The 27,415-nt window shown below is 36.5% G+C and overlaps 4 protein-coding genes and 1 long non-coding RNA gene across 9 annotated transcripts; 3 read left to right on the top strand and 2 right to left on the bottom strand.

Moving 5' to 3' along the window:
• Positions 1 to 758: 758 nt before the first annotated feature.
• Positions 759 to 10,303, top strand: LOC106083433 (E3 ubiquitin-protein ligase RBBP6). Of its 2 annotated transcripts, XM_013246429.2 has the most exons (13): positions 759 to 1,073; positions 1,140 to 1,374; positions 1,431 to 1,607; positions 1,674 to 1,819; positions 1,881 to 2,042; positions 2,104 to 2,507; positions 2,674 to 3,092; positions 4,329 to 4,466; positions 4,562 to 4,915; positions 4,971 to 5,045; positions 7,626 to 7,691; positions 7,755 to 7,865; positions 7,931 to 10,303. In XM_013246429.2, exons 1-13 carry the CDS (start codon positions 908 to 910, stop codon positions 10,086 to 10,088), a joined length of 4,611 nt encoding a protein of 1,536 aa, XP_013101883.2. In that variant the 5' UTR covers positions 759 to 907; the 3' UTR covers positions 10,089 to 10,303. The 2 variants fall into 2 exon arrangements, with proteins under 2 accessions (XP_013101883.2, XP_059225285.1); XM_059369302.1 differs by having other exon boundaries at positions 1,431 to 1,819.
• A 5,088-nt stretch (positions 10,304 to 15,391) lies between these two features.
• On the bottom strand, positions 15,392 to 17,895 carry LOC106083408 (UDP-xylose and UDP-N-acetylglucosamine transporter). 4 transcript variants are annotated; one of them, XM_013246369.2, is made up of 6 exons: positions 17,830 to 17,895; positions 17,231 to 17,322; positions 16,955 to 17,171; positions 16,745 to 16,876; positions 16,143 to 16,334; positions 15,392 to 16,089 (listed from the first exon to the last, which is right to left on the bottom strand). In XM_013246369.2, exons 2-6 carry the CDS (start codon positions 17,311 to 17,313, stop codon positions 15,685 to 15,687), a joined length of 1,029 nt encoding a protein of 342 aa, XP_013101823.1. In that variant the 5' UTR covers positions 17,314 to 17,322; positions 17,830 to 17,895; the 3' UTR covers positions 15,392 to 15,684. The 4 variants fall into 4 exon arrangements, with proteins under 4 accessions (XP_013101823.1, XP_013101822.1, XP_013101825.1 ...); XM_013246368.2 differs by lacking the exon at positions 17,830 to 17,895 and adding an exon at positions 17,754 to 17,777; XM_013246371.2 differs by lacking the exon at positions 17,830 to 17,895 and adding an exon at positions 17,429 to 17,743.
• LOC131998126 (uncharacterized) lies at positions 15,780 to 16,472 on the top strand. The gene is made up of 3 exons (XR_009398588.1): positions 15,780 to 15,865; positions 15,986 to 16,102; positions 16,216 to 16,472. It is a non-coding gene; the product is annotated as an uncharacterized LOC131998126 (long non-coding RNA).
• Positions 17,896 to 18,453: 558 nt separating the features above from the next.
• LOC106083410 (THO complex subunit 5) lies at positions 18,454 to 20,683 on the top strand. Its single transcript, XM_013246373.2, has 5 exons — positions 18,454 to 18,633; positions 18,706 to 19,425; positions 19,502 to 19,708; positions 19,767 to 20,303; positions 20,371 to 20,683. The coding sequence occupies exons 1-5, from the start codon at positions 18,547 to 18,549 to the stop codon at positions 20,605 to 20,607; spliced, it is 1,788 nt and encodes a 595-aa protein (XP_013101827.2). The 5' UTR covers positions 18,454 to 18,546; the 3' UTR covers positions 20,608 to 20,683.
• Positions 20,684 to 23,480: 2,797 nt separating this feature from the next.
• LOC106083409 (cofilin/actin-depolymerizing factor homolog) lies at positions 23,481 to 25,341 on the bottom strand. The gene is made up of 4 exons (XM_013246372.2): positions 25,234 to 25,341; positions 24,032 to 24,222; positions 23,844 to 23,949; positions 23,481 to 23,726 (listed from the first exon to the last, which is right to left on the bottom strand). The coding sequence occupies exons 1-4, from the start codon at positions 25,234 to 25,236 to the stop codon at positions 23,580 to 23,582; spliced, it is 447 nt and encodes a 148-aa protein (XP_013101826.1). The 5' UTR covers positions 25,237 to 25,341; the 3' UTR covers positions 23,481 to 23,579.
• Positions 25,342 to 27,415: the final 2,074 nt, after the last annotated feature.

The following is a 27,415-nucleotide window of genomic DNA, read 5'->3' as shown; positions in this document are numbered from 1 at the left end:
ATAACGCCGGCACATCGTCGCATATTTAGTTTTACCGGCGCTAATGTTCGGTCAAGGCATGATAAATATATATTGTTTAAACCGTGCTATATGTGGCTGCGACAATGTGTTTCTACTCAAGTAATTGTGCCAAGATACACTTACAAAAAGAAGCGGAAAGCGACCAAAGACTAATATTTTATTTTAAAATTTCTTCCAGATCAATTCTAAATAGGTCGCTCTATCCACTGCAATTCAGGTTAAAGCTTAGTTTTAAGTTTAATAAATCATGTATCATGAACAAATTATACTGGCATTATACGATCAGTGATGCCATATGTAATTTCAAAAGTAGCAACTTGGAAAATTGTACACAGCGTGTGATACCATGGCGAAAGAATTAAAGGTGATCTCATTTGTGCAACAACAATAAAACATATGGTGCAATCCGCCATCTTGCCATCATGCTGATCGACGTTTCGCCAACACACAAAGAAATTTGGCATTTTCCTCTCTATAAACAGAGTACTACTTTTCCACCTATTTTCCTCCAGCTTTTTTTATATGGAGTTTGACAGCATTCCGCCTGAAAAGCTGAACAAAATACTCTGCTTTTGTTGGAAATTGGCCCTCTACTCCCTCGGCTCAGTTACAGGGGGCTCTTATTTAACTTCGTCTAAAAATCAAATGAGGCAATGAGGTAGTTTAAACGCCGTTGCACAATTTTTGGTTGACTCGGATGGGGGTGAAAACGAACAACGTCAAAGCAAAACTGACAATTAAAAAAAGGTGGTCAATTTTGCAGGCTAAAGAAAACTAGAAAAGTGGGTAGAAGAAAAAAATTATTTTAATATTTCCCAAAAACGGAGGGATTTGGTTAAAATAGTAACCAGTTTGTGAAAGCTCCGAAAGATTTAGCGCATAGGTCATGTCTGTGCACTATAAATTTAAGAGTACCCTTGATTATGATACCATCACGTTTGATGGTCTCCATATTTCGGTGGCGGATCTAAAGAAAGCCATACTCCAGCAAAAGCGGCTAAGTAAAATTACAGACTTTGATTTGCAAATAATAAATGCACAAACGAAGGAAGGTATGTATGGCTACTTTATGTGTAGTGCGTTTGTTTGCTTAGGATTATCAATTTTCTTTTGTGCAGAGTATCCACATGATTCTAGCCTGATACCGAAAAATACCTCATTGATAATCTCTCGCGTACCTCTGACAAATCAGGCCAAAAAGTTATGGGATGCAGCAAATAAACCCGTACAGCCACGCATTGTTTCAAAGCCGGTAGAACAGGCCGATTTTGATCTGTCAAAAATGGAGGGCAGTGAGGAGGACAAAATCCAAGCCATGATGATGCAAAGTACAGCAGAGTACGATCCAAAAAGGTAGATTTAATGCCACATAGATTGCCCTCATAGTTGTAATGTGAATTCTTTCTCAGTTATCAAAAAATCAGAGGTTATTCTCAGACCGGCGAAGTGCCACCAACCTACCGGTGTAATAAATGTAAGAAAGGAGGTCACTGGATAAAAAACTGTCCCTTTAATGTCAGCAAAGAACATACAGAGGTAAAAAGAACAACAGGAATTCCGAAATCTTTTAGAGATAAAGACGACAGGTATTTTAAAAAAGAAAATAAGAAAAATAGTGGATATATCACTGTATCACTTTTTTCTGTAAGCAGAGCCATGATGATTGAAAGCCAAGAACCATTGGTGGAGGAGGAAAAGAAACAGGAAATACCCGAGGATTTGGTTTGTAGCATATGTAACGATCTCTTTGTAGATGCTGTTATGATACCTTGTTGTGGAAGCTCTTTTTGTGACGATTGTAAGTATCTATAATTATATTCGAGTCAACAATATAATCAAAATTTGTAAACATATGTAAGGCGTTCGAACGGCTTTGCTTGAATCTGAAGACAACGAATGCCCGGATTGCAAAGAAAAAGGCAGCTCTCCTGGATCACTTATACCAAATCGGTTCTTAAGAAACTCTGTAAATGCTTTTAAGAACCGTACAGGCTATAAGGCATGTAGTCAGGCAAAAAGAGGTTGGTTTGTAAATGTCAGATGAGAAACCAATTTCCTTACACTGGTATTGGTCATTTTCAGAAATCAACAAAGAGCCGCCACCCAACAATAACAATGAAACCGAAGATGACAACCTCGTTGATGCACCTAAGAAGATAGAAAAGAAGGAGGATACACCCCCTATAAAACCTGACTCAGAGAAGGATAGTAAGGAGGAGAGTAAAGATGAGCCTGTGTCCAAGGAAGTTCCAAGTAAAATCGAAAAGGAGGAAGATGTCAAAAATATTGAGCCGAAAAACGAAAAAGATCATCATACGGCCAGCAATCCTAGTCCTACGCACGATGATTCTGATTATGAAGATAATATTGTGGTAAAAGTGCCGTCGGCCTCAGACACGCGTACTGAAAAGTATTTGGGTCGTCGTCATTCTTCACATCCGAAACCTCCAGGCTTGGAACCGAGTTCACCCAAGGGCAAATCACAGGTATTTCCTTATAAATTGTGTATATTTGAACGCCGCTATATTCCAATAATTTATCCGATTGTGATGGAAATTAATATTCAACAGCCTCGATATATTTAATTTGTTTTCAAGATTTTATTGAGTTTTTTCTCTTTTGTTTTTTTACTTTTATTTCAAATTTATATAGCACCATCATCCACATGAAAGTAATTCTCATCGTTCAAGTGATCGGACAAGTTCCAAAGAATGGGATCGTTCACCCCGTGATCATGATAATGTGGCCACAGACCATTATGGCTATGAAAAGAGCAGACCACCACTTACAGCTAAGCCATTGGATAGTGTTCAGCCTCCAGGAGCTAGTACGTCTCAAGTACCTCCCCTTTATCCTCCTCATCAAACATACGAGATGCAACAAAGAACCATTAGACCAATGAATATGCACGGAGGATTTCACAATCATATGCCGCATCGTCCACCACTATATCCCCATCCGAATATGCCACCCCATCATGCGCAAGTAGGACATCCGCCTCTTCGTATGCCTATTGCAGCAATGAATTCATATGAGCAAGGTTACAATCCCATGGGCAACGTGGTACCAGGGTAAGTGTGAGTCACATTGTAGAACAGTTTGACATTTCTCTTAAACGTATTTAACGCATTTGGACCAGAAAAAGCCAACGTACACACCCACACACATAAGACCAAACAAATGGCTGTTTTATTTTTAATTTCCTTTGAAAGGAACAAAAAAAGCGCATGTTTATGCCACTTAAGAAACGATCATTCCCATCTACATTATTGTATGTACCTTTATAAGGCTTTTGTGTAGATATCTTTTTTTTATTAAAAGTGAAAGTAACATTGACTCTTCCACTACACCACTACACCTGTTAGGAAAATAAGTGCAATTACTTCTGTTCAACTATTTGTTATTGTGTATTAATATTTGCTAAATCGAACATAAACAATTTTTAACCTCTTTTTGGCACACATTATTTGTAAGAAACAAAAGAATGTGATGAAATGATCTCGTTTAACTCCTTGTTGTTGTAGAATTCAATTTAAATTGTAAGAACTCAAAAAATTATAGTCATTTAGTTAAGCTATAAGCAAAACATATCTACTATACAAGTTTTATTCAAGTTATTTAAGGATTTGCTGATTTCATTTTTATAAATTGTCTATCCATGTCTTTAAATAATGCAATAAAAAGACTGATTGAACTCTTAATTATTTGTTATTGATATCGAAAAAAAGAAAGTCAAGAAAGATGTACCACCACAAATCTTCCAAATCAATTGTAACTATAGTTTAGCCCGAAAGAACTTTGGAGAATCCAATACCTTGCCTCACTCACTCAAATATCAATCATAGTCAAATTTCGAAAAGGAGCAACAAGCAGATGCATGTAGTTGAGAAGGATGAGATTCATAACTACCATAATTATGGTGGAGAAGATGAGATGCTGATGAGAGCAAAGCATTCGCTGCAACAGCTTTGAACAAAGCGCTACCAATTCCAAATGCTTTCAAAGCTATACCAAAGTTTCAGCTATTTTCATAATAATATTTACAGATGATATTGGTTGTCATGCTATTATTTAGCTATGTATGTGCAAAATATGTATGTATGTGTCTTCCCCCATGCCATACCATACCTTTGGTAAGTCTTTACAGAAGCAGCTGTTATCGTTTTTGGAACACGAACGACGCAAACGTAGCGTTTGGCTAAGATTTCACTTGGATTTGGAATTCGGTTTGCGATTTTAGATCCTTTTCTCTTTGTCCAATTATGTTAAGGTTTTGTACCATTCCCTTGTGCTTTTTTATTTCACAGATATCAACGATTTCCTTCCACAAATATGCCAAATCGTTTCAATTATCCCGTCAGAGAGGTGGACAATCAGAATCAAATGCGTCCCTTCAATAATATAGCGTCGGTATATGAAACCGTTGCGGCCAAAGTAGGTGTTGGGTAAGTAGAAAAAAAAAACTCGAAAGTCTTTAAACCAATAACTAATGGGCTTGATATTGGTATGGTTTACACTTTTGCTTTTTCGCAAAATCTAGCATTATCGATGACCCCTTGGAGGCCTTCAATCGTATAATGAAAGAAAAGGAAAAGAAAAAAGATGACAGACGTTCGCCAGATCGTCGTAGGAGATCTAAAGAACGTCATAATCGAGGTAATTTTCGCACTTCTCCATATAATAATCGCAATTCTAAAGATCATGGCGGTTATCATGAGAAGAGAGGACGTTCGCGTGAGCGTGAAAATGAACGCCGCTGGCCTCGCTATGAGAAATCTGGAGATAAAGAAAGAGAACGGGAACGGGAGAGGGAAAGGGAGAGAGAACGCGAAAGAGGAGCCAAGGAGCACGTCTACAGAAATAGACGTTCAAAATCTCCTGAAAGAAATTCGAGGTTTGTATGGCTATACTAAAGTTTGAGCAAGTAAATTACTTTCATTTTATTACAGATCCAGATCCCATTCGCCTTTAAACAAACGTTACAGATCCCCCTCAAATATTAAAAGTCATGCTGTACCAGAAAAGTAAGTAGATTTTGTTATTATTAATAACTCGACTCCTTTAAGTGGAAAAAAAACAATGCACTATTTAAAATTTAATGAGCTATCACAATGATACAAAATATATTTAAGTATAACAATAATTGCAAAGTCTTAGAAGAAATAACAAAACTGCAAATTGCAAAAACAGGTTTAAAACTCTCGAAGCACTTGAATAGCGAATAAAAAGAGGAATTGACAAATATATTTTTTTTTTGCAAAAATAATAGAAGAATTAAAAAACTATAAAGAAAAACTTACAAATTGGTAATAAGTGGGCCTTAGACTTTTTGGTTATTTGAAGTGTATTTGAAAAGTTCACATAATGTAGCTATAAATTACAACATATCGAAGGGTTAAGTACTGGGAGCGTGGAATATGCGCAAAATGATATTGACAAAGAGCTTTATCTACTCGATAACGTCAATCAGTTAATTGGTGCCGTTGTTGATATGGCAATTGATTTTTAGTAAATCAAAAGCCGGTCACTTATCTTGAAAAAAAAAACACTGACCACCAAAACAGACGATCATGAAGTACAGTCAACTTGAAGAGTTAATGAACTGAGACAATCCAAAGTCTCAACAACACTGTGGAATACAAACAAAATACATGGGCCGAATTACCGCGTACATGAACGAATAAATTCGTTGAATTCCATGGTAACCGGACGGTCGTACGTACCAGAATGATTGGCCTCAGTGACAACACACTGCTACAACAACCACAACAGCAATAAAATCGTTCGATATCTCTATTGTGAATTATGCATTTCTCTATAGAACGAGAATTTTTGAAATTTAACAACGCTAATGTTTAAATTGATCATAATTTATAACAAATTAAAGTGTTCTAAGTTCTGCAAGGCCGAATCCTACATACACTTCACCATGAATAGTATTTGTCAAGTTCTTTGTCCGGTATCTCTTTATAGGCAAACGAAAAATAATGGATAAGAATTGCTATGCTATTGAAGCTTTATATGTAGATCAGGTTATGGACTCAGCTTATATTTGGAACGTAGGATAAAGGTCATTAGAGAAGGCGTTGTGAACAATTTAACCATAATCAGAACTGCGCCCTCTAGGGCTCAAGAAGAGAAATAGGGAGATCGGTTTATATGGAAGCTATATCAGACCATGGACCGATTTAAGCTATACTAGCCACGTTTGTTGAAGGTCATAGAAGAAGGTCTGAATCAATTTGGTCTAACTTTGAGGAAAAGGGTTAAAAACTCCTTTAAAAGCGGCTTGTAGAAATGTCACAAGTGTTCTCCATAATGTGTTACCATTGGGTACTGAATACACAAAATCAAAAACACTAAACTTCTATGCCCGAAATCTGTAAAATTGAAAGGACAGTTTAAGGTTTAAGTGGTACACTGTTCAAGTTGCCGCCGATTGTACCCAAAAAAAATAATTTTATATTAATCTAATTTAATAAGGGTCCAGGGCCTGGTTTCACGGCATTCCTCCATCCATATTATAAATCTTCGAATAGCTTGATCGATACATTTATCTGCTACGCGGGCGCGACCACAGGTTGCGGATAGTGAAAAGCTCCTTATTCACAGTTGAGCAATCAGTGGTATCGAGTGGAGAGGCAGGCCGATGCCTGCTCTTTGCTAAATACGTGAGTATACACGATATGAAGAGGCGAGTTATTGGCGCCCTTCAGTTTATGCGGCATTCAGCCCTATGGATGGGAAGAAGTTTGCTCACCTATGGAGCTAGACAACACCATATATTTTTTTGTTTTAAAATCATTTGTGCTACTTGCAAAAATTAAAACTCTGAAAATTTTACAATTATGTGAAGTTCTATGCCTTTTAAATTCTTCACAAAGAGGTTGTTGTTGTAGCCACATTTTCATGTAGAGGTAGCGATCCTCGTCAAGCTCCTATAGAAGAGCAAGCTCGTTCCAGTCCAAAGGACAGATCGCGCGGAAACAAATTGGCCTAGGAGCCAATAACTCGCCTTGTCATATCGAGCATCATAGGCACTCAGTTATTGTGCTAGAACCGGTGCCGCCCGCCCTCCCACTGAGACTCTCCACTGTTTGTCCGCGACTGCCATTGCAGCTACACCGTATGAAACATTTCACTATCCGCAACCTGTTGAGCTTCTCATGACAGCAATGAATACCACACAGATCGGACCACAATGTTACAACACAGGCTGCTTACAGCTATCTCGTGCCAGGACTCCAAAGAGGTGTTGCACTGCGGCATGTCGGCAATAAAAAGACGGCCCATTTTCATTGGGCTTAAACTTTAATTGGACAGCACTCATTGATAGGTGAGAAGTTTGGCTTGTTCCTCCTGTTCACCAATGTTGCCAGCATTAGGAGGGGAAAACCACCGCTGAATTTTTTTCAGATGGTCTCGCCAGGATTCGAACTCAGGCGTTCAGCGGACATGCTAGCGCTACGGTGGCCTCCGGTGGAGACCCATTATCACACGCTGTTTATCGATATAAAGAAGTTTTCTCTCTGTCACATTTATATTTTGTATTCATATCTTCGCATCTTTTCAATTCAAATAAATATCTAAATTCGTCGTTGCAGGCATCCTCATCATTATCATCAAAAATCAAGACCTGAGGAACATGAAGATTCACTGCACAGCAACAGGTATTTAAAAAGATGTTGATTACATATCGTATTACATGCCTAAAAATCTGTAATTATTTTCAGACATAAAAGAGAAAGCAGCCGAGGTCGTCTAAATATGTCCAAGCCATTAGATTCTAGAGGAGCAGGCAATAAAATGCATATGGAAAATGAAGACAGAATGTCCGACATAAGGTACATGAGAAAAAGCAGCAATCGCATGGATATATGTTATTTGACAATTTTTTATTGCACTTCAGAAAACATTACAGTTTAAATGATGAAAACTCCGAACCACCACCACCAGGTTTTGAAATCCAAACATCTCGCAACCCATTCCATAGTAATATTATTTCTTCACCTTCCTCAAATCTAAGAGAGATAAGATGTCAACGCAATGTGACTCCCGATCTATATGAGAAATGTGTCTCTCAAGACTTGGAAGAGAACAAAATGTACACACACACATCTAATAGAAGCGATCAAAGATCAAGATCTAGATCGCGAACCAAATCACGTTCCAGATCAAGTGTAAGAACCGCTGAAAAACGTAGAAAAATGCAAAGAAGTACTACGCCGAAGGGAAAACCAACAACGGAACATCATCACAAAAAAGACAAGGACAAGGGATCATCTAGTTATTCATCACACGGCGGTGGTAGTAGTAGTAAGCACAAAAGTGTTGACCGTCATGTGCATAAAGAAAAGGATAGGGATGAACATCATGACAACATGGATATAAAACGTCGTAGTATGACGCCACCAAGGCAAAAGGAAGTTGTACGGGATTCCCATGAACACAAAGTGGTCAGTGATTCCCATCAAACATCGTCCGAGGAGAAATCTGAAAAGAAGTCGGAGAAAAAGCTTAAAGATCGCAAGAAGAAGAGGAAGGACAAAAGTGAACGCAAGAAAATAAAGAAAGAAAAGAAAGCTAAGAAAGAGCGTCACAGGCAAAAGTCGGAGGAAAAACCATCCTCGTTACATCATCCGGAAGAAGAACCCGAAGAACAAAATAATGAGCATACATCGGAACATGATCTTTCAAAGAATAGTGTGGAAGAAGTAAAGTCACCAGAAAAAGAATTCCCCCTATACGATGACTTGGAAGAGGAGGGCGAATATCATAGTGTGGAAAAAGAACTACCGCCCAATTCCACGCCCAAAAAAGAAGACAGTTCTCGATTGGAGACAACGCCGAAACAAAAATCTCTTGAACATGGTGAGAAAACTCCTCCCTCTGATATAAAGTGTTTCGATGCGGTTTTGGATATTCATGAATACGAAACAGATTTCGATGATAACAGTTTTAAACTTCAGGAAGGTCACAATAAACTAGTACCTGAAGCATCTAAGTGGGAGCTGGATGATAATCTTAATACTCTGGGTCATACCATCGAAGACAACAAAAACGAAGACAATCTTGTCTACAACAATAATTCCGATTCCAAGGTTACCAACGATGTAATTGTTAGGGCCGAAAAGGCCATATTTGCTCGAGCCATCAATGCAATTAGGCCCATTGAGTTACATAAAAAGTCTTCGTCTAAGGAAAGATCGTCAAAAGCTTATCCGGATGATCACGATAATATAAGAAATATTAAAATCACATTGCCTGTAAATATTAGCACTGAAAGATCTGTGGAGGTGAAGAATGAAAATTCTGCCGAGAAAAAGAAATCAATTAAAGATCGATTGGGCAGCAAAATCAATCAACCCGCATATACACAACACTTTGGTGAAGGAAGGCGAGAAGATGAGCGCCATCGGGAAAGCGATCGCCATACCAGAGGAGGTGATAGCAAAGCTTCTGCGAAAAGAAATGATGGTGACAAAAATAGCCGTGAACGTGAGCGCGGAGAAAGAGAGCGCGAGCGTAGAGAAAGGGAACGCGAAAGAGATCGCGAAAGGGAAAGGGAGAGAGAAAAGGAAAGAGAAAAAGAAAAAGAGAAGGAAAGGGAGAAGGAGCGTGAAAAAGAACGGGACAGAGAGCGGGCCAAGGAAAAGGACAGAACTCGTCAGCGTGAGAAAGTTGACCACAATAGCGGCAGAGATAGGGAAAGAGAGCGCGAACGAGATCGGGAAAGAGACCAACGGAATCATGATTACGACAAAGAACGTAAAGACTGCAAAACAAAGGATAAGTCTGATAAGGAACATCATCGTGATGCCGACAATTCGACGTCGTCGACTCATAAGCGACGCCAATCGAATCACTCGCCAGTTGCGCATAGGAAACGCAGTCCTTCTACATCTGACTCCGAATCTGACGATGGTGGTGAGGAACGTAGGCGCAAACATGCCAAAACTGACAAGAAATCCCGAAAACGTTCAGAGTCACCAGATAGCGATAGTCGAAAGTCAAACAAGAAGAAAGCCAAATCGGATAAGAAGAAAAAAAAGAAAAGTAAAAAATGAATAGATATAATTGTAAAAAAAAAACAACAAAATATTGGAACATGAAATTGCTGCAGTATTCACACTGGGACATTTTCATAACATCCATCTTAAAAAACATACAAAGAATGAAATTTACTACAAATTAACCGTATATACATACATATATAAAAAGAATATATTTAATTTATATTAAGGAAATTTGATTTTCTTTTTAATAAAAAAGCAAAACCTTACTAACATCAGGATTTTCAATGATGTTTAACAGTTAAAACAAGAACAACCCTTTTTTTTAATTTGCTCTTTGGTATGCCAAAATTTATTTTTAAAAAAGTAACTGTGCAAATAATGGTGAGTGTGAGAAAAGCAAGAGAAAACACTTATCTTTTATTTAGATTTCCTATCTTTGTAAATCAATTCTTTTAGTTTTGACCGTGTGTTATCAGTATGTGAATGTAAGTACGGTCAGCAATAAAATCATACCTATTCAAAGTTGAAGGTAAACGCTTTTTCCATATTTTCATATCAATCAACGGGATCAACGATCGGCGTTTTTTTGTAAAATTAAGAGTAGATACTCTATGGCTTTGACATATCAGTAAATTAGGATACCCCACCTAAGTTGCAGTAGTTCGCCAGACATCTATTTTGCATCACTCATTCCGTTAACTCTTTCACTACCGAATTAATAGTAGCAATGATAGAATTCTCTTCGAAACTAGTTAATGGGAGTTCTAAGAGGCAAAAAATGCTTTTTTAGAGAATATATGTTGGTAGTCAATGGAGTCACTCCAACGAAAAATTGCCAATGAATGTATTTTAGAAGAATAAAGCAATTGGCTTCAAATTTTGCACAGACACTTTTTTGATTTAGGTCGTTGGGGATTGAAAATGGGCAATAACGGTTCATATTTGAATATAGCTCCCATATAAACCGATCAACCGATGTGACTTCTAATGCCCTTAGAGGCCACACATAATTCGCTGAAAGTTTGCAGCTTGAATACCGTTTTGGCTTTAAAATTACATGCAAAGTTTGGTCCAATTCTTTTTATAACCCGATAATAGCTCCCATATATAATGATCATCCGATTTGACATCTTGAGCCCCTCCAGGACGCAATTTTTATCCGCTTTGGATGAAATTTTGCACGATGACTTCTGACTCAACATACATGCCAAGTTTGGTCCAAATCGGTATACAACGGTATAATGACCTATTTGAGATTTTACTACCGTTGGAAATAGTCATGTCCCCTACAAAGGACATGACTATTTCGGAATACACTATACACACTGAAGCTAAGTATTATGTTCAGCTCCATATAAAAAAACATCGGCGAAACGTTGGCTGAAGTTAGACGAAAAGGTAGTACTCTGTTTAAAGTGAGGAAAATGGCAAAAAACTATTATAGTGGCAACACTTGAAAATATTGCTGGCAACATTTTTGTTTGTTTTATTGGTTTCAATGGTTCGTTTTTCTTTATTTATTTGAGAAAAAAATATGTAAAATAGAGAAAACAATAAGTACAGATAAAAAACATGTTTTGGTACGGAAATAAAAACATTTGATTGCTGTCAAATTCTGCTCGCGGAACAATTAAAAATTTCAGCGGTTATTCCGAAAGCAGAATAAAATACCAACCCTTAGGCTTGATATTTATTTTTTTAGTGCATTTTTCCAAGCAACACTTCTTTTTTCAGAAAAAATCACCGTTTGTATTTAGCAATAGATCACCAAAATTATTTAAATCTTATTTAAGAAAAAAACGAAAATGTTCTTTTTTGCCGGCAGCGTCGCACAAAACAAAATACAACTGACTTTCCACCATTGGTATGTAAATATAGGAAAAGTACCGTTATACACTCAAACAAAAAAATTCGACAAAAATCATGTGAGTAATGAACATGTCCTCTGTAGAGAATATCAGTAATGAAAGAGTTGAACTATGTATGCGGCTGCTCGTGATTTTATTGTGATCAAAATCAGTGATGCCAACAATTTACCAGCAAAAAAGGTCACAAAAAATGTAAAAAATGTAAAAACGAGCAAAATATTTTGTAAAATAGGTACTAAATTTAATATTTGGAAATTGTTGCAAATGGGTATGTATGTAATTTTAATGGAAAATATTTGCAGTCGTGGATTCGTATTTAGATAGATCTTGAAGTAAGCCAAGAAAATCCTTACCAATATAGGTACAAATAAACACCAAAGTATGCCCAATAAAATCACAATCAAAGTGCGAATAGACGCGCAAATATGGGGCATCGCTTTCGAATGTTTTGCTTTGATCGCCCAGCTGTCGATTTCATTGACTCATCTGAACGAAATGTTCAAATCCTGGGTCGAACATCAAACAAATATTTAAGCACCGGTTATCCCCTCATTAATGATGGCAGAACGCCGTTCACACTCAGCAAAAAAATGCTGCCTTATCAGTGACCAAAATCATTTATCAGAGTGCACTCTCATTGATAGGAAAAAAATATCTTCTGTTCCTTGATGGAATGCAAATTTGCCAATGAACATTGCATGAAAGAACAGGGGCAAACTTATCACATATCAATGAGTGCTTGCCAAAAAAAAAAAAAACTTGCGAAAAGGTAAAAAGCATTAACTATAAAAGCAAAAAAAAATTTACTCAGTGTGTTTAGAACAAAGTGATGTGTTTTTGCATTACCTAAAAAGTATCAAAATAAGGGAAAATACTATTAATATAGTCATTCCTTTTTTAAAGCCTCGATATATTAATCTGCGACCCGATAAAATGTATATCCCCTTATTCCAGTTGGCGATGGCGTAGTCGAATGTCGAAATTTTTGCTAAATGGTAGTATGGTTGTCAAAGACGAAAATTCGTTTGCATATTTGGGATCACATACATAAGTTGAATTCGACTGTCAAATTTGACCAAAACGATCAATATAAAAGTTAATTCCATTCTAAACTACATCGCGCCTATTATGATTATTTATATGATTATTTTATTTACCGCAATATTTTTCTATTATCAAACTGTCGAAGGCGAATAAGTTGCAGAATATCATGAAATGTGAAATTCGCCTTCGACTACGATTGCTGTCGATTTTCGCATTCGACAACGGGAATAAGAGTGATATTCTTGATCATTTCGACATTCTGAATCGATCTAGCCATGTCCATCCGTCTGTCGAAATCACAATAGGGGTCGAACGCGTGAAGCTAGCCGCTTGAAATTTTGCACAGATAATTCTAATTGATGGGAATACAAATGGGCCATATCGGTTCAGATTTGGATAAAGCTCCCATACAAACATATCTCCCAGTTTGACTTCTTGAGCCTTTTCAAGCCGAAATATTTATCTGATTTGGCTGAACTTTTGCGAGTAGTGTTCTATTACAACTTCCAACAACTGTGCCAAGGACGTTCCAAATCGGCCTTTAACATGGTATAGTTCCCGTATAAACCGATCTACCGATTTGACATCTTGAACACTTAAAAGCCGCAATTTTTGTCTGATTTGGTTAAAATTTTGCACGCATTATTCTGTTACTACTTCCAACAACCTTGCCAAGTACGGTCCAAATCGGTCAACAACCTGATAAAGCTCCCATATAAATCGATCTCTCGATTTCACTACTGGACCCGTGGAATCCTCATTTTTGTCTAAAATTATGCACTTCCAAATCGGTCTTTAACCTGTAATGTAGATAAACGACTTGACTACGCACCGAACCCCAAAGCTTCCACTTCAGACCAATGCAAAGAAGATGTCGGCATTCCAGATTAAAACTCCTCCGGGACATCATTAAGGTAGCTGACACCTGCTTTTAACAAACTGGTCCAATACTAGAGACCTTAGAATCAGTGAACTTATTCTAAAAATCTATAGAGTGGTTAACAAATATAAGCTTTATTTATAGCTACAGCACTTGAAGCATTGTAATTTCAGTACCGGCACTTGTAATTAGTGACATACTATGTCAATAACTCTTAAATCTTGGCAGAAGGGATGAAAGCACCTGTGTAACTTTTGGCTACAAAGCAGTGTCTTATCAGAAAGAGATGTGCCAGGGTTCCAAACGTCCATTTTATTGAGAGTGGTAGAATTAGGAGCATCCGTTATTCGAACCGATGAACAAAAAGGCGGAAGTCACTTTCGAAGCCCTGTAAAAGGGATGATAGGACCTTAGTAACCTTTGGTGACGTAACAGTGAAGATATGCGCCCGGTTCAAGGCGGATTTAAAGTAATTTAGTCATGCGCCCGGTTATAACGCCGTCAATTTATTGAGCACCCAAAGAGTGAGCAGGCAATGCGGAGAGCCATCCGTGGTTTCCGAGCCAATGAACAACCATCACAATTTGCCGTGGACGAAGTTACAAATGTCTTCCGACACTGGTACAGACGGACTTGGAATTACCGGTATTAAAGTACATGAAATAAAAAATGTACCTCTCCCTGAGCACCCTCATTGTTACCGATGTGTTTCGTGGCCAGTGTGATCGCCAGTCGTTTTTGGAATTAAGAGATAAGAATTCGAAGCCCCGTAGAGTGAAACAGATCTTCAGTCACATTAGGAGTTGGATGGAATGTTGTTGTTGTAGCCACATTTGCATGTGGAGATAGCTATCCTCCAAGCTCCCATAGTCGAGCAAGAACAACAACACGATCAAAAATGGCAATCTAAGCGAAGCTACAAACATCGCAACGCCAAATCGTCCAAAAAACTGACTTCGAAGGAATCTACCCTCTGGTGAGTTCTGTGATTTACTTTCACTTTACTTCTCAAATCAATTTTTTACTATCACGCAAACGAAAAGTCCAAATTAATTATTTGTTGTAAGAACCTTTTTGGTTTTATCTAAGAAATCTCATGAAATTTTTGAACTTTATAAACGTGATAAGCAGTTTATTTTAGGGAAAAAGTGAAACCCAGAACACACGACTGATTCTAAAATCGTGCCACGAGATACGCGCCAACTTCTCATTCATTAAATCCAATGTATTTACCACTAGATCACTAGTTGAACCGTTTCTAAATACGGCAATATGACGGAAACTTAGCCAACTTTTAATGGATATTTCTGACGCAAGGCATGTTTTCCTTTGAATAAACCAAGTTTGGACAAAAGTTTAGGGTTTATACTTTATGCTTACCCTTTTAAGACTACACCAGAATTACGAACGTGAAGCTCGGAACTAGGAACCTGCATTACCCACCTTGGTAGCTGCAATCTAGGCTCATCATATAAAACCATAAAAAAACCATCCTAATCAAAATAAGGAAGTGGATTGTATCGCCAAAAAATATATCTAAGGCAATTAAATTAAACAAACAGTTTACAAATTGATTTGGTTTATTGTCTTACAAAATAACAAATGTTGTAATGAAGTAAAAATTAGCTAAACAGTAACATATAAAACGTAAAAAGTGTTTTTCAGTTATCTATGAAAAGGTTCCAACCCGGATTTTTTTTAAATTATTTTTTGTATAATTACAGGCCTTTTGGCATAGCAACCATGTTCAACTAAATGAGTGAGTGTTGTTTCACCTTAGACTAACTTGCCAACACGTATTTATGTACAATAAAATAGTAACAACCCATTCAGAAATATAACTTAGAGCTTATATCTACGAAGCTTTAACCTTTTTAGACTCTTTTTCGTCTTTGGCTTTGAAAAGAGATTTCGGATACGATTCGGTAAATATTATAGTTCCGGTGAATACCAAAATTGTTCCTATCCAATGATAGACGGTAAATGCATTTTTAAAATATAAAATTGAAAATACCAGGGATACAAATTTTCGCAAGGTAACAACTAAAGTAACAGTTAATGAGCTGCATTCGGCCGTTAGGACATACACCGAACTTATGCATACGTATTGAGTTATCATATTACAAATAAGATAGATTATTTGTTCTGGCAAATAGGTATTGACGCCCATGAAGACAAGAGGCTCACTGGTTGCACTAATTACAAGATGTTCCCAAATATTGGCTCCCATTAGCATGAAACCGGGAAGAGGCAGTAAATGCTGCAACAAAAACGTAGGTTAAGAAAAAAAATTGTTTTAAAATGTTGACTTACTGTATAATATAAAGCTTCCCTTGAGCGTTTTCCAAATTTCTTGTATAATACTTCTTGATATATACCCATACAGGCTGATACCAAAAGGGCTACGGTTAAAATGGATATTCCAACACACCACCAAAACACTACCGAATAACCATCGTCCATTGACGCTGAGGCGTTTCTTAGTTTGGGATTGCTTGTATCTTCCTGAAATAATGATTTAGAAGTTTAGATGTGATTAAATAATATTTGTATGACCTATACATATTTCTGCAACGGAACGTTTGAATATATTGGAAATTCTCAAAATAAAGTCTTAAGACTTTTGATTAACTTATTGATTTATACGATTGTGTTATCTTTAAATATTTGTTGAATAAGATGAACCAATCTACATTTTATAATATTGTATTTTGAAGCACATGACAGGCAGTCTATAAAGCCAACAACATATTATGTACAAAGTTTGGTATCTTTCCTACGTGTGAGAATAGACATGTATGTTTGTACTGTTGTCAAAACAAAACTATATTTGTGAATGGAAGACAAAATGTATCCCATTTGCCAGTTGTTGGGAATCATTTTTAAGTGTTTTTTATTTTTCGTTTCTTACTCACCACTTTGGAAGCTGATACCATGGTGCATGTTATAATTCCCACTGTGATGAGTACCACAGACACGTACTTTGAAACTCCGTAATGTTTTTTTAAAATCAATATTCCCATAATCATATTGGCCATCAGGGATCCCTAGAATAAGAAAACTATGACTATTGGAGCGAAACTTGAAAACAATGGCACAATAGTGACGTTCGAATGTTACTTTACCGCTCGGAATATCATATGCAAAGGCATTGGTATGTTAAAATCAAAGGCATAATTATTGCATACGCTGGTGACAAAAAACATCAAGACAAGTACTGCATAATCCTTAAATCCAATAACGGGTTTAACTGAACCAAATTTAGACGTGAATATAAAGCCCTCAATGGCAATGAAAATAAACTGGGAAAATGTTATAAGATTGCCGGAACCAGAGTCATACCTGGAATTAACGAAATAGCCTATTTAGAAGGAATCTATGCAGTTCATATAACTACTTACTTGACTAAAAGCTCCAGAAATATAACATTGCTGCAGCACCCGATGAAGACACCCAGTACCGCTGACCAGGCCTTGACATTCATTGTCTGAAACTTTTATGATTTTCAGTAGTTAGTTTAGTAATAAAGCTATGTTAAAGGTGATTCAGCAAGAATTTCTACTTAATCTATACAATTGGTTCTGTTCACAAGCAATTACCGCACTTCACCCGCACCAGACCTGTGCCATTGTTATTGTATTTCTTTAGTTAGCTAGACATTTGCAAATAGACAAAATGCTTATGCTCTTCATCGTGGCATTGGATATTCAATAAAAACTAATATAAGGAATCTTATGTAATAAAAATTATAGACATTTTCATCACAACTATGAAACTAATAAAAATAATAAATCACTAATCTGAAATAGGCGATAGATAATATGACCACTTAGTTCAAAATCTTCCAAGAAATCTTTAGAGCAATATTCAGGTACAACAATGTGTGTAGCTTCACAATAATTTTTTTTTCAAGTTTTAAGAGACCTGTTCCATATATATAGTGTTGAGTGATACTATTACTACTATTAATTATTAACTATTATTCTATTATTTAAATTACTTTTGTGTTGATGCTCTGTTAATACGTCGCCAACGAAACATGCCTTTGGCTCAATGGCTCAAAATACTTGATAGCATATACATGGCGTATTCAGATGTGAAGACTTGTCGCTTAATGTTGTCGTTCAATAAGAAACGATAAATTAATAACGTTACTTCGATATATTGTAATTATATTACAATGTTGTTGTTGTAGCTGTGTTGTATACTGACTAGAGCTGGTAAGATATTTATTTTTTTCTGAATATCGATTGATGTTTTCAGTAAATTTGATTTTACCCGATATGCTTGTCACATTCCAGTTTTTATTTGCATTTTCATGTGTAGCAGCCATTAGAAGATTATGATTAAATTATAAATTAAACAATTTGATATGTGAAAAAGGATCAAAATGTGAAAACATTTGAAAATCCAAACAGAGCATTTGACTTTTTAGAGGGATATATAACTACGGAGTTGCAAAATTCCATCAGCTGGGCAAGTGGCTTAACGTTATTAATTCATCCATGGCTGATTTATTGTATATTCGATGTAAATGTGATTGGTAACGATACAATTCAACCAATAAATCTTCAAGTGTCACGATAAATTCATAAGATACTCTGACATTTACAACGCTCCATAACTTATTTAAAATCAGCTGCATTATACAATGCTGTAAATTTAGTATTGTCAGAAAAAAACAAGCCTCTTTCATTTTTAATAAATAGTATGCAACATGGCAAATATACTTAATGAAAACTTTGATTTGCTAAAGCAATTGTTTACAGAGTGTTTGGAAGCAAAAAACAGCAATAAGGAAACGGTAGAAAAAACCATAGTATTGCCAACTTTTATGTCCAACTTAATTCCTGTATCTATGTCTTAAAATTTACAGAAAGCTTTGGATTTAGAGGAGAAAATTAAATCGGGATCTTTGCTGTTTGTATTGATCAAAAAGGTTAACCGGCTGGTCAAGTACAAAGTACGTTCGGGTCGTGAAGAGTTGCAAGCTCAAAAGACGCTGGTGGATTGTAATCGCCTACATTTACAGAATCTTCTTTATGAGGTCAATTACCTCAAGCGTGAAATCAAACAATGCTACAAATTTAAAAGTCAAGATGAGGATATTGACATCTATGAACCGCCAGAAACTAAGAATATATCTTCTGAATCCCATTTAAGTCACAAGGAACGTATTTCTCGTTTAGAAAGGGAGTTAAACCTTAGGAAACAGTTGTCCAACGACTGCACCATGTTATTGAATGAAAAGGCCAAAGTCTTCCATGAAATTATTCTCAAAATGGAAAACCTTTCGACCTTCGCACCCTCTTTGCGAACATTACTTAAAGCAACGCGTCCCTTACAGGATGCTTTACAATTGCCCATCGAACAAAAATGGAAGTTGGAGAATAAGGTGCATATGCTACCACAAAACCTTTATTTGACTTATGTGAATTTGCGGGCCATCGAACTTCTTGAGGGTATCGTTAAATTGTCCGTTGTAGGCCAAGAAGACGAAGCCAAAGAATATGAGGCCAAAATTATTCAAAAGAAAACAGAACAGCTGGAACAGTCATTTCTTTTGAAGCCTCATCCTCTTTCTCTGCAAATAAAGGTAAGATTCTGATTAATCCTTCAAAAAATAATAATGCTTTCAGTTTAATTCATTTTCTAATTCCCTTAAATATCAGATAGCACACGATGAATCGGCAGATGACTTTGTGGTTGTTGACATTTACTTTTTACCCCTACTTATGATAGCTACAGCACACTGTGAAATTCATTTAAATGAAAACAGTGTAAATTTGAGTGAAACCAATTTGCTGCAGGATTTTTTAAAATTTGTAAACGATGATGACTTGGGAGAATCTTTGCCCTATTCTGAAACTAGTTTAAATGTATGTAATAATTAGCCAGATTTCTAGATGAATTCTTAAACGTATTTCTTGTCTACAGTTGCAGAAGCATAACATCAATCTGGAGGAGTTCCAAAAAAATCTTTCGAAAAATAACCTGGGTAGACCATACCAATGGTTACAAAAAATGATTGGAAACTCTTCGTTTAACAACACACGCTGTAACGATATGCAGACCCAGAAGCTTAAAGACTTTACTTTAGAATGCGTCAAAAGAATACGCAATTACTTTCACATTCGTTTTAATTTAATAGCTCAAATCCGAGCTTTTATGAATAAAAACATTGACGACTGCATCAATGATAAGGGAAATACAGTGAAGCCCAACTGCACATTGGTTCAATGGTCGGCCGTATCATGGGAGGAGTATGAGAGCTCACAAACAACTATGCCATTTCTCAGTCAAAAAATGGTAGACTCAAATTGTAGTTTCTTCCGAGCTGTAATTGTTTTAAGCTCAGCGAAAATGGAATGTTTGATAAGCATATCAAATAAGTATCCATTGAATGTTCCTTTATGGGCAATAACAGTACATTGGAATGGTCACCATAATGCTCTGAATAATTCTTCCATTAAGGTATGAAATGCATGGTCTTTAGCTTGGATATTTTGTACTTAAATGTAATTTTTGGATGTCTTTACAGATTATGGAAAACTACACAAATTCCTTTAAAGACAGTAAGCCAATGACAAACTTATTGGGACATCAATTGCTACGTACCATGTACAGTTTTGATATTTTCCTAGAAACTGAAGGCCCTCTATATCAACCGTTAGAGTACAACAAGGAGAAGAGTTTTATTAAATCTTTTTCAAAACGTATACGCATGCGTCCCTACAAACGTATAATAAGAGGTTCAATAAATTATTTTAAACAATAAATTTTAAAAATTCGCTATTAAACGGAATTACAGAAAAGGATTAAAATACAGATTCAAATTTCTTATATATTTATAATTTCGTTGTTTGATTTTATAATCAAATTAATAAGGTGACCTCGATCGGTCTTTTGGGCTGAAACGAGCAGTTCACGTTGGTGTGTATTATGCATATTAAATGTCTGGGATAAAACCAACCCCGCTCTGTCGAGATTGTGTACCGGTATCAACCCTCATCCAAACCTAGCCAAAAACTGCGGAATAACGCCGAAAAGTTGAGAGTAACAATATTGGTCCCAGTGCACAAAAATCAAGAAATAGATCACAAGATCAGAATCTAAAAACAGAAGTTTAGTCAGAGCAGAAAAGCAATGCAAGCGGAAACAAATATTTAATTTAATTTAACCATCGGAGGCAACCAACTTTAGCAATTTTAGTCGAAAAACGTTGTTAGATTGAGAAAAAATGCGTGATTCATGAAGAAGCCGATTCCAACGTCGTGCTATTCTCACCAAGTACGATCTTGTCAATGTATTGCTCCTTATTTTAGGAATAAACAACTGTAGTTTCCGACTCTGGCCCGACGTAGGAGTCAAGGGTCAGACTCCGCAGGCCTATTAACAACCCACAATTTGCTGCTTTATTTTTAATGCCTGTCTGCATGACATCCTTGTCGAGATTTTGCGGTGAAATTTTATTTTTACTTTATTTATTTTCTATAACATCAAATTCTCCCCTCTGTTGTATTTTTTTAACCGTGTTGACCATGAATGCAAAACGAATAGGCACCTCAAATAAAAATAAAGTTTAAATTTGTCACACATATAGTTTCTTTTTGTCCTAAATGGAATGTTTTTCACAAAATATTCATTATTTGTATTGGATCTTTTATAATAGCTAATAGATTGGATAAGTGAGTCATTTCGAACAGAATCACATACATATTTTATCCATTGTTGTACCACGGGATTGTTGTGAGCACCACACAGGCTGAAACAGTGAGGTCCGATCTGTGTGGTGTTCATTGCTGTCACGAGAAGCGTACCAAGCGCGTCCACAGGTCGCGGATAGTGGAATGCTTCATACGGAAAAGCTGCAACGGCGGTCGCGGACAATCAGCGGTATCGAGCGGTGAGTCTCAGTGAGAGACCGTCGATATGACAAGGCGAGTTATTGGCGCCTTTAAATAACCAATGGCCACAATTGCCGCGGCGGTCGGTCTTTGAACCTGAACGAGCTTGCTCACCTATAGGAGCTTGACGAGGATCGCCACCTACACATGAAAATGTGGCTACGACAATAACCAAAGCTCTCGAATCCCATGGCAGCCGGTCGTACGTACCGAATTGACTCGATGGATTCCTTCATCGGCAAGGGCTGCCGCCGCAGTGTATAGCGCACTGCTACAACAACAACAACCAAAGCCTTCCCAGCACGGGGTAATTATGAGCATTACACAGGCTTCGTTACGAGAGGCACGAGAAGCTTAGCTGGGAGCTACTGGGTGCACCACAGGTTGCAGATAGCGGAATGCTCCATGCGGAGTAGCTGCAGCTGCAGTCGCTTGTACGTACCGGACTGACCCGATAAAGTCCTTCATCTCCAAGGGCTGTCGCCTCAGGGTATAACACACTGCTACAACAACAACAACAAAACAATCAGCAGCATCAGTGAGAGACTGGGTGGCACCGGCTCTTACTTAAATATTGAGTGCCTATGATGCTTAATACGGCAAGACGAGTTATTGGCGCCTTTAAATAATCTATGGCCATTATGTTCCCGCGGCGATCGGTTGTATAGATCGGAACGAACTTGTCCGCATATAAGAGTTTGACGAGGATTGCCACCTCCACATGCAAATATGGCTACAACAATAACAACCACCAAAGCCTCTGGTGGGAATCGAACCCATGACCCCGTACTGGTAATCTCAGCATGCTACCAATCCGATACCGGAGAGCGCTCAATAACTTTATGTATGTCGATTGGGAATACCAGGTAAACCCTTTTTTGGTATAAGGGGTTCCCATTCATAGGCGGATAAATTTAAATAAAATTGCTTGTGCCAAGAGCAGTTAGTCACTGCTCACAATATAACTTCGATAAGAGTAATCACACATACATACATATATACGCGACCAAAAACCATTTTTCTGCTTCAATGTTTATAATTTTTAGGCCTAGACAAAAAAAAAAAGATTAGACCACAATACATGTATAATTGGCTTGGGCTAATAACTAGCGCATTTGTATGAATTAAAATTTAAGTAAACTTCTGTTTCCAAGCATAATTCGATATTGTTAAACCTACATACCAAGTTTGATATTTTTAAATCTATATTCTGTGATACATATGTATATGCCTGTTATTTTCACCCCAAACATGGCTAGCCAGTATGTGTTCACATTTAATACTTGAGTTTTTTTTATTATATGAGCATAATCTGCATCTACAAAACACAACGTTGCAAACTTGGCTGAATAATCAACATAGCAGCTGTGAAATGACATCGAGAATTGCTCTTCAAAATCAGTGCATTGGCAAGATGTGCTGATTCAGCGCAACATTGCAATGCCGCAAATTTCGTTTTCGCCAACATTTGGAATGCTTGCTCTCTTTTTCCACAATGTGACTAATTGTCTGATAGTGGATGGATAATAATGGGGTAAAGAAATATAATGAGTCATCATCATGCAGCAAATCGAAGTGAGTCACAACTCACTACTTGACGAATACTCTCTTCTTTTTGCTTCAGTGTATATGGAAGAATAGTATGTACGTACTTCGGTTTGTCTGTTTTTTTTAATTCTTTTCTTTTTTATTATTATTAATTATTATTTATAAAAAGCTGAAATTAAATAGTTTTTTTTTCATATTTCTGCTTCAAAATACAAATATTGTTTTGTGTTTGATGTAATTGGATTTTGGGTTATGGTGGTGGTGGTTGGTGTTTAAATGGTAAAACTCATTCATCTTACTGACGGTCAGTGGCGCGTAACTTCTCTTCGACCGCTTCGCGAGAAGCTTCAGAAAGATCGGTAGCTTGAATGTATTTCTGGACACCAACAAGGGATTTCTTCAAGGCATCAAAGGAGCTGGAGTACAACATCTTCTTCTTAACCTGTTGTAGGGGAGAAAGAAACAAATGGCAAACGCAATGAGTTTCATTTGAAAATGCAAGCTATCGGATGCAAACAAACAAAGTGCATTCTATATTTAAAGGAGCATCAAGACTTACTTTGGCGGTATCAGGGCACCAGGACATAAGGAAAAGTTTCTGTTTTTTGGAACTTTCTGAGGTACCTTGACATTGGTGCATGTACTCAAAGTCAAAAAGACCATAACTACAACAAATGAAAAGCAGAAATGGGAGGGTTGGTGGTGTGTCGAAAAATCATAGTTGTTTGCATGTGTAGGTATACTTACCGGCATTCGCCGGGGCCGCACTTCTGGATATCCTCCAAGAATTGATCATATTCGGCATTGCGTTCACCAACAGTCTCTACATCGATTTGTTTCTCATCTCTGATGTAAAAGATAACATATCTATGCTTTTTGTCCTTTTTAATTTCTTCATAGGTCGTTTTGCAGACGTCTGATACGGTGACTCCTGAAGCCTTTGTGGGGGTAATCGAAGAGGGAGGGAAAAAACAAAACAAGGAAGATATATTAAATTCTAACCACGCCCAAAAATCCTATCCTATGATTGTAGTCCGTTCATACATACATACGAAATGCACGCGTATATACATATGCCAATCTGTAAAATAATTGTCCGTATGTACGTACATATGTATGTATTTTATATATATTTACTATTCGCAACACCCCCAAACGAAAGACCGGGTCGTTTGGCAGATCTTGACAGTTGTCAAAATGTGAGCATGAATGCTCATCTTCATTTCAATGTATTTAGCCGGACGGCAAAGACCACTAACCAACCAACCAACCAAACGCAGACCTAGGCCGACGACAACCACACGCTTTTAATACAGCGAACAAAGTTTTCCAAGTCGAATTTTTCAATAGAAATCTTAATGAAGTGAATGAAAAAAGAAACTTTACTAAATATCTAATCATAAAAACGGCTCTTTTTTGTTTTTGCAAAAGCCGTGAATGATAATTTCGCCATTTTTATTCTTGCAAAATGGTGAGAGGCGTCGTACTCTCTCCTCTACGATACGACGATATTTCTGACCTTATAAGGCTATTTTTAAACGGCGTGTGGTCGTCGAAATTTATGAATTTCATATATCTATACGTATGGTACAACATACAATATATGTATTTTTAGATGTTTATAACCTCCAAAGAAGAGGAAATTTTTAATTCTTCGATCAAATCGCATAGAGGGGGTCTTCTTCCGTTTAGAAAAATGTCTTTTCTTCCATTCGCGTTTTGCTTGTATGTATAACTATATTGCGCGCGTATGAAAGTGTGTGTGCGTTTTGCCGTCTACATTTGCCATTTTGTTGGTAATATGCGATTCTCACTTTTTCTCATCACAATTTTATATATAAACGTTTTTATTTCGGTTCCTCTTGATGAATTATATCCATGTAATAAACATACATATTTGCTTTTGCGAACGGCTAATTATAATTTTTCCAGCAGTTGATTGTTCTTACCATTTTCTTTAGATTTTTTTTGGGTGTAGACCGATATGAAATGCGACGACCGACGACGTGTTGTGAATGTGTGAAACGGTTGAAGTTTTGGTTGGTTTTCACTCGAGTGTTGCCTTTGCCAGTACAACATTAATCACGGCGTTATTTTCTAAATTTTATCGTCTCTGAAATTATCAGAAATATAAAGGGTCATTTGCATTTAAAGAATTGTCGATAAGAATAGTTGAGTTATGTTTGATACATTTGCTATGTGTTATTTTAGTACTGTATAATGCAAATCACTGTTCTGTTAAAGGCTGCTGTAGCAGTGTTGTACACTATTAATCGTTTCTTATTATTGCATGTTATCGACAACTTACCATTAAAACATAAAACATATTTTCTTCTGGGCATCTTAATTGCACTGGATAGGACTAAACTAAAACAGCAATTTTTGTTGAATTGTTAATGATGAGTGTCTACTGATATTGCAAAGAACATTGCTTAAATTAAGGATGAATTGTTTGACCATATTTGAACATAATCAAACAGTAACATATATTATGAAAAGTCACAATAAAAATAAAATTTGGAGTTCAACACAAACCAAAAAAAAAAAAACAACACCAATCAGTGAGCATTTATACAAAATAAATATATTTCAAAAATTGAATTCTATGATATAAAATAAGTCTAGAGATGACATTATTGAAAATAATACAGTTTAAAACACTGTATGGCTTTAAAAAATTTGAGAAGAGCATGCCAAGTTTCCATGGTCGAAATTGGATGATCCGCCTTTACATGTAAATACCTCATGAATTAACTTCGCCCTCAGTTAGCAGGCAGTTGTTGCTGCCGCAGCTCCGGAGTTTCTTTCTATACATATTGGTCAAAATATGTTTAAAAATATTAATGCATAAGACAAATCCAACTTCTTTTTTTCATAGTGTACGGTCGTATGTGATGATGAGGTTAGTAATTGCTGCATCATGCCTATATACTTATAATTACGCCGGTAACTTTACTTCTTTCAGACTTTTAACGTTGCCATATGGTTTGACAATAGTGGTTGGAGATATATTGTAAATAGACTAAACATTTCTAGATGTCGCTGTTGGATTTTTTCCAATGGCATTATCACACTTAATTAATATAGGAATATTTTACAAAGAACTGGCCAAAGTACAATCGGCTTTTAATGGAGTTTGCCTGCATTTAGTTAAATGATTTTCATTCGCTTATGAATTGAAAATCGCCTGATTTTATATGTGAGTCAAGTCATACATCCACACATAATCATAGAAATTGTGTAAACCTCAAAATCAATTATTTTTATATTCTATTTTATTTAATATAGATAAAATGTATTAAATCGGAAACAGTGCTATTGATTAATGCGTATAACAGTTATTATTTAAGTATTCGAAAAAAAACCCTTTGATATAGAATATATGTATATATATTTATATTCTGTGTCAGATATTTTGGATAGGATTTCAGTTCAAAGTTGAAATGGTAAGTTACCGATATCTGATAAGAAGAATCGATTAATCGTGTTTTGCGTTGTATAATACTACAATACAACACAACATTTGTTTTGCAATTTGAATACCATTAAACATAGATTTTGGTTCGCACGGGCGTGGATGAGAGAGAGAGAGTTCATATTAGTTGGACAATAGGGTGATTGTAAGTAAATTTATACAGTTTTATTTTCATGAACGTAAGACTTTTGCTGCCTTTTAACTTAGTCCTATCCAGTGCATGTCAGGTGTTCTGGATATAATATCAGTGCAAAGTTCACGGGAAAAAGTACATTTTATACAGTTATCGGTGTCACGCGATAACAACTGACAACGATGCAAATTTGCATAAATTTGGGTATGCGAACACTCTTAATAAATCATTCCAGTTAATAATTGCTGTGTTTCATTTTAGTCGTATCCAGTGCAAGTCAGATGTTCTTGATATAATTTCAGCTCAATGTTCGATTTGATAGTTATCGATATCATGCCATTATACAAGGCGGATTTAAAAAGGTGGTCTCAGGCGGAAAGTTGCTAACAGCCGGCCAGATTTGACGGTATTAAGATGTCAGATTTTTGTTTGCATTCTCTTTGTTGTTATCTTCCTTCTCACATATTATCTGCTCCTATACGCACAGTTTCTGCACAAGTACACACACACACCATGTGTGTGT

This window comes from Stomoxys calcitrans, chromosome 5 (genome assembly GCF_963082655.1).
Source record: "Stomoxys calcitrans chromosome 5, idStoCalc2.1, whole genome shotgun sequence".
Taxonomy (NCBI): domain Eukaryota; kingdom Metazoa; phylum Arthropoda; class Insecta; order Diptera; family Muscidae; genus Stomoxys; species Stomoxys calcitrans.
Note: the sequence above shows the minus strand (reverse complement) of the source record. Positions and strands in the feature narration are given on the sequence as shown.

Bases quoted from the DNA above. Each gene is read 5' to 3' on its own strand.
- LOC106083433 (XM_059369302.1), top strand. From the start codon at position 908: ATGTCTGTGCACTATAAATTTAAGAGTACCCTTGATTATGATACCATC. The intron at 2,508-2,673 runs GTATTTCCTTAT...AAATTTATATAG, and splicing joins CACCCAAGGGCAAATCACAG to CACCATCATCCACATGAAAG. The intron at 7,866-7,930 runs GTACATGAGAAA...ATTGCACTTCAG, and splicing joins GACAGAATGTCCGACATAAG to AAAACATTACAGTTTAAATG.
- LOC106083408 (XM_013246368.2), bottom strand. The intron at 16,877-16,954 runs GTAAAGTAACAT...TTCTTATTCTAG, and splicing joins TGCATATGATATTCCGAGCG to GGATCCCTGATGGCCAATAT. The intron at 16,090-16,142 runs GTAAGTCAACAT...TTTTTGTTGCAG, and splicing joins GGGAAGCTTTATATTATACA to CATTTACTGCCTCTTCCCGG.
- LOC106083410 (XM_013246373.2), top strand. From the start codon at position 18,547: ATGGCAAATATACTTAATGAAAACTTTGATTTGCTAAAGCAATTGTTT. The intron at 19,426-19,501 runs GTAAGATTCTGA...CTTAAATATCAG, and splicing joins CTCTTTCTCTGCAAATAAAG to ATAGCACACGATGAATCGGC. The intron at 19,709-19,766 runs GTATGTAATAAT...TCTTGTCTACAG, and splicing joins ATTCTGAAACTAGTTTAAAT to TTGCAGAAGCATAACATCAA.
- LOC106083409 (XM_013246372.2), bottom strand. The intron at 23,950-24,031 runs GTAAGTATACCT...CATTTGTTGTAG, and splicing joins TGCGGCCCCGGCGAATGCCG to TTATGGTCTTTTTGACTTTG. The intron at 23,727-23,843 runs GTAAGTCTTGAT...CCCCTACAACAG, and splicing joins GGTGCCCTGATACCGCCAAA to GTTAAGAAGAAGATGTTGTA.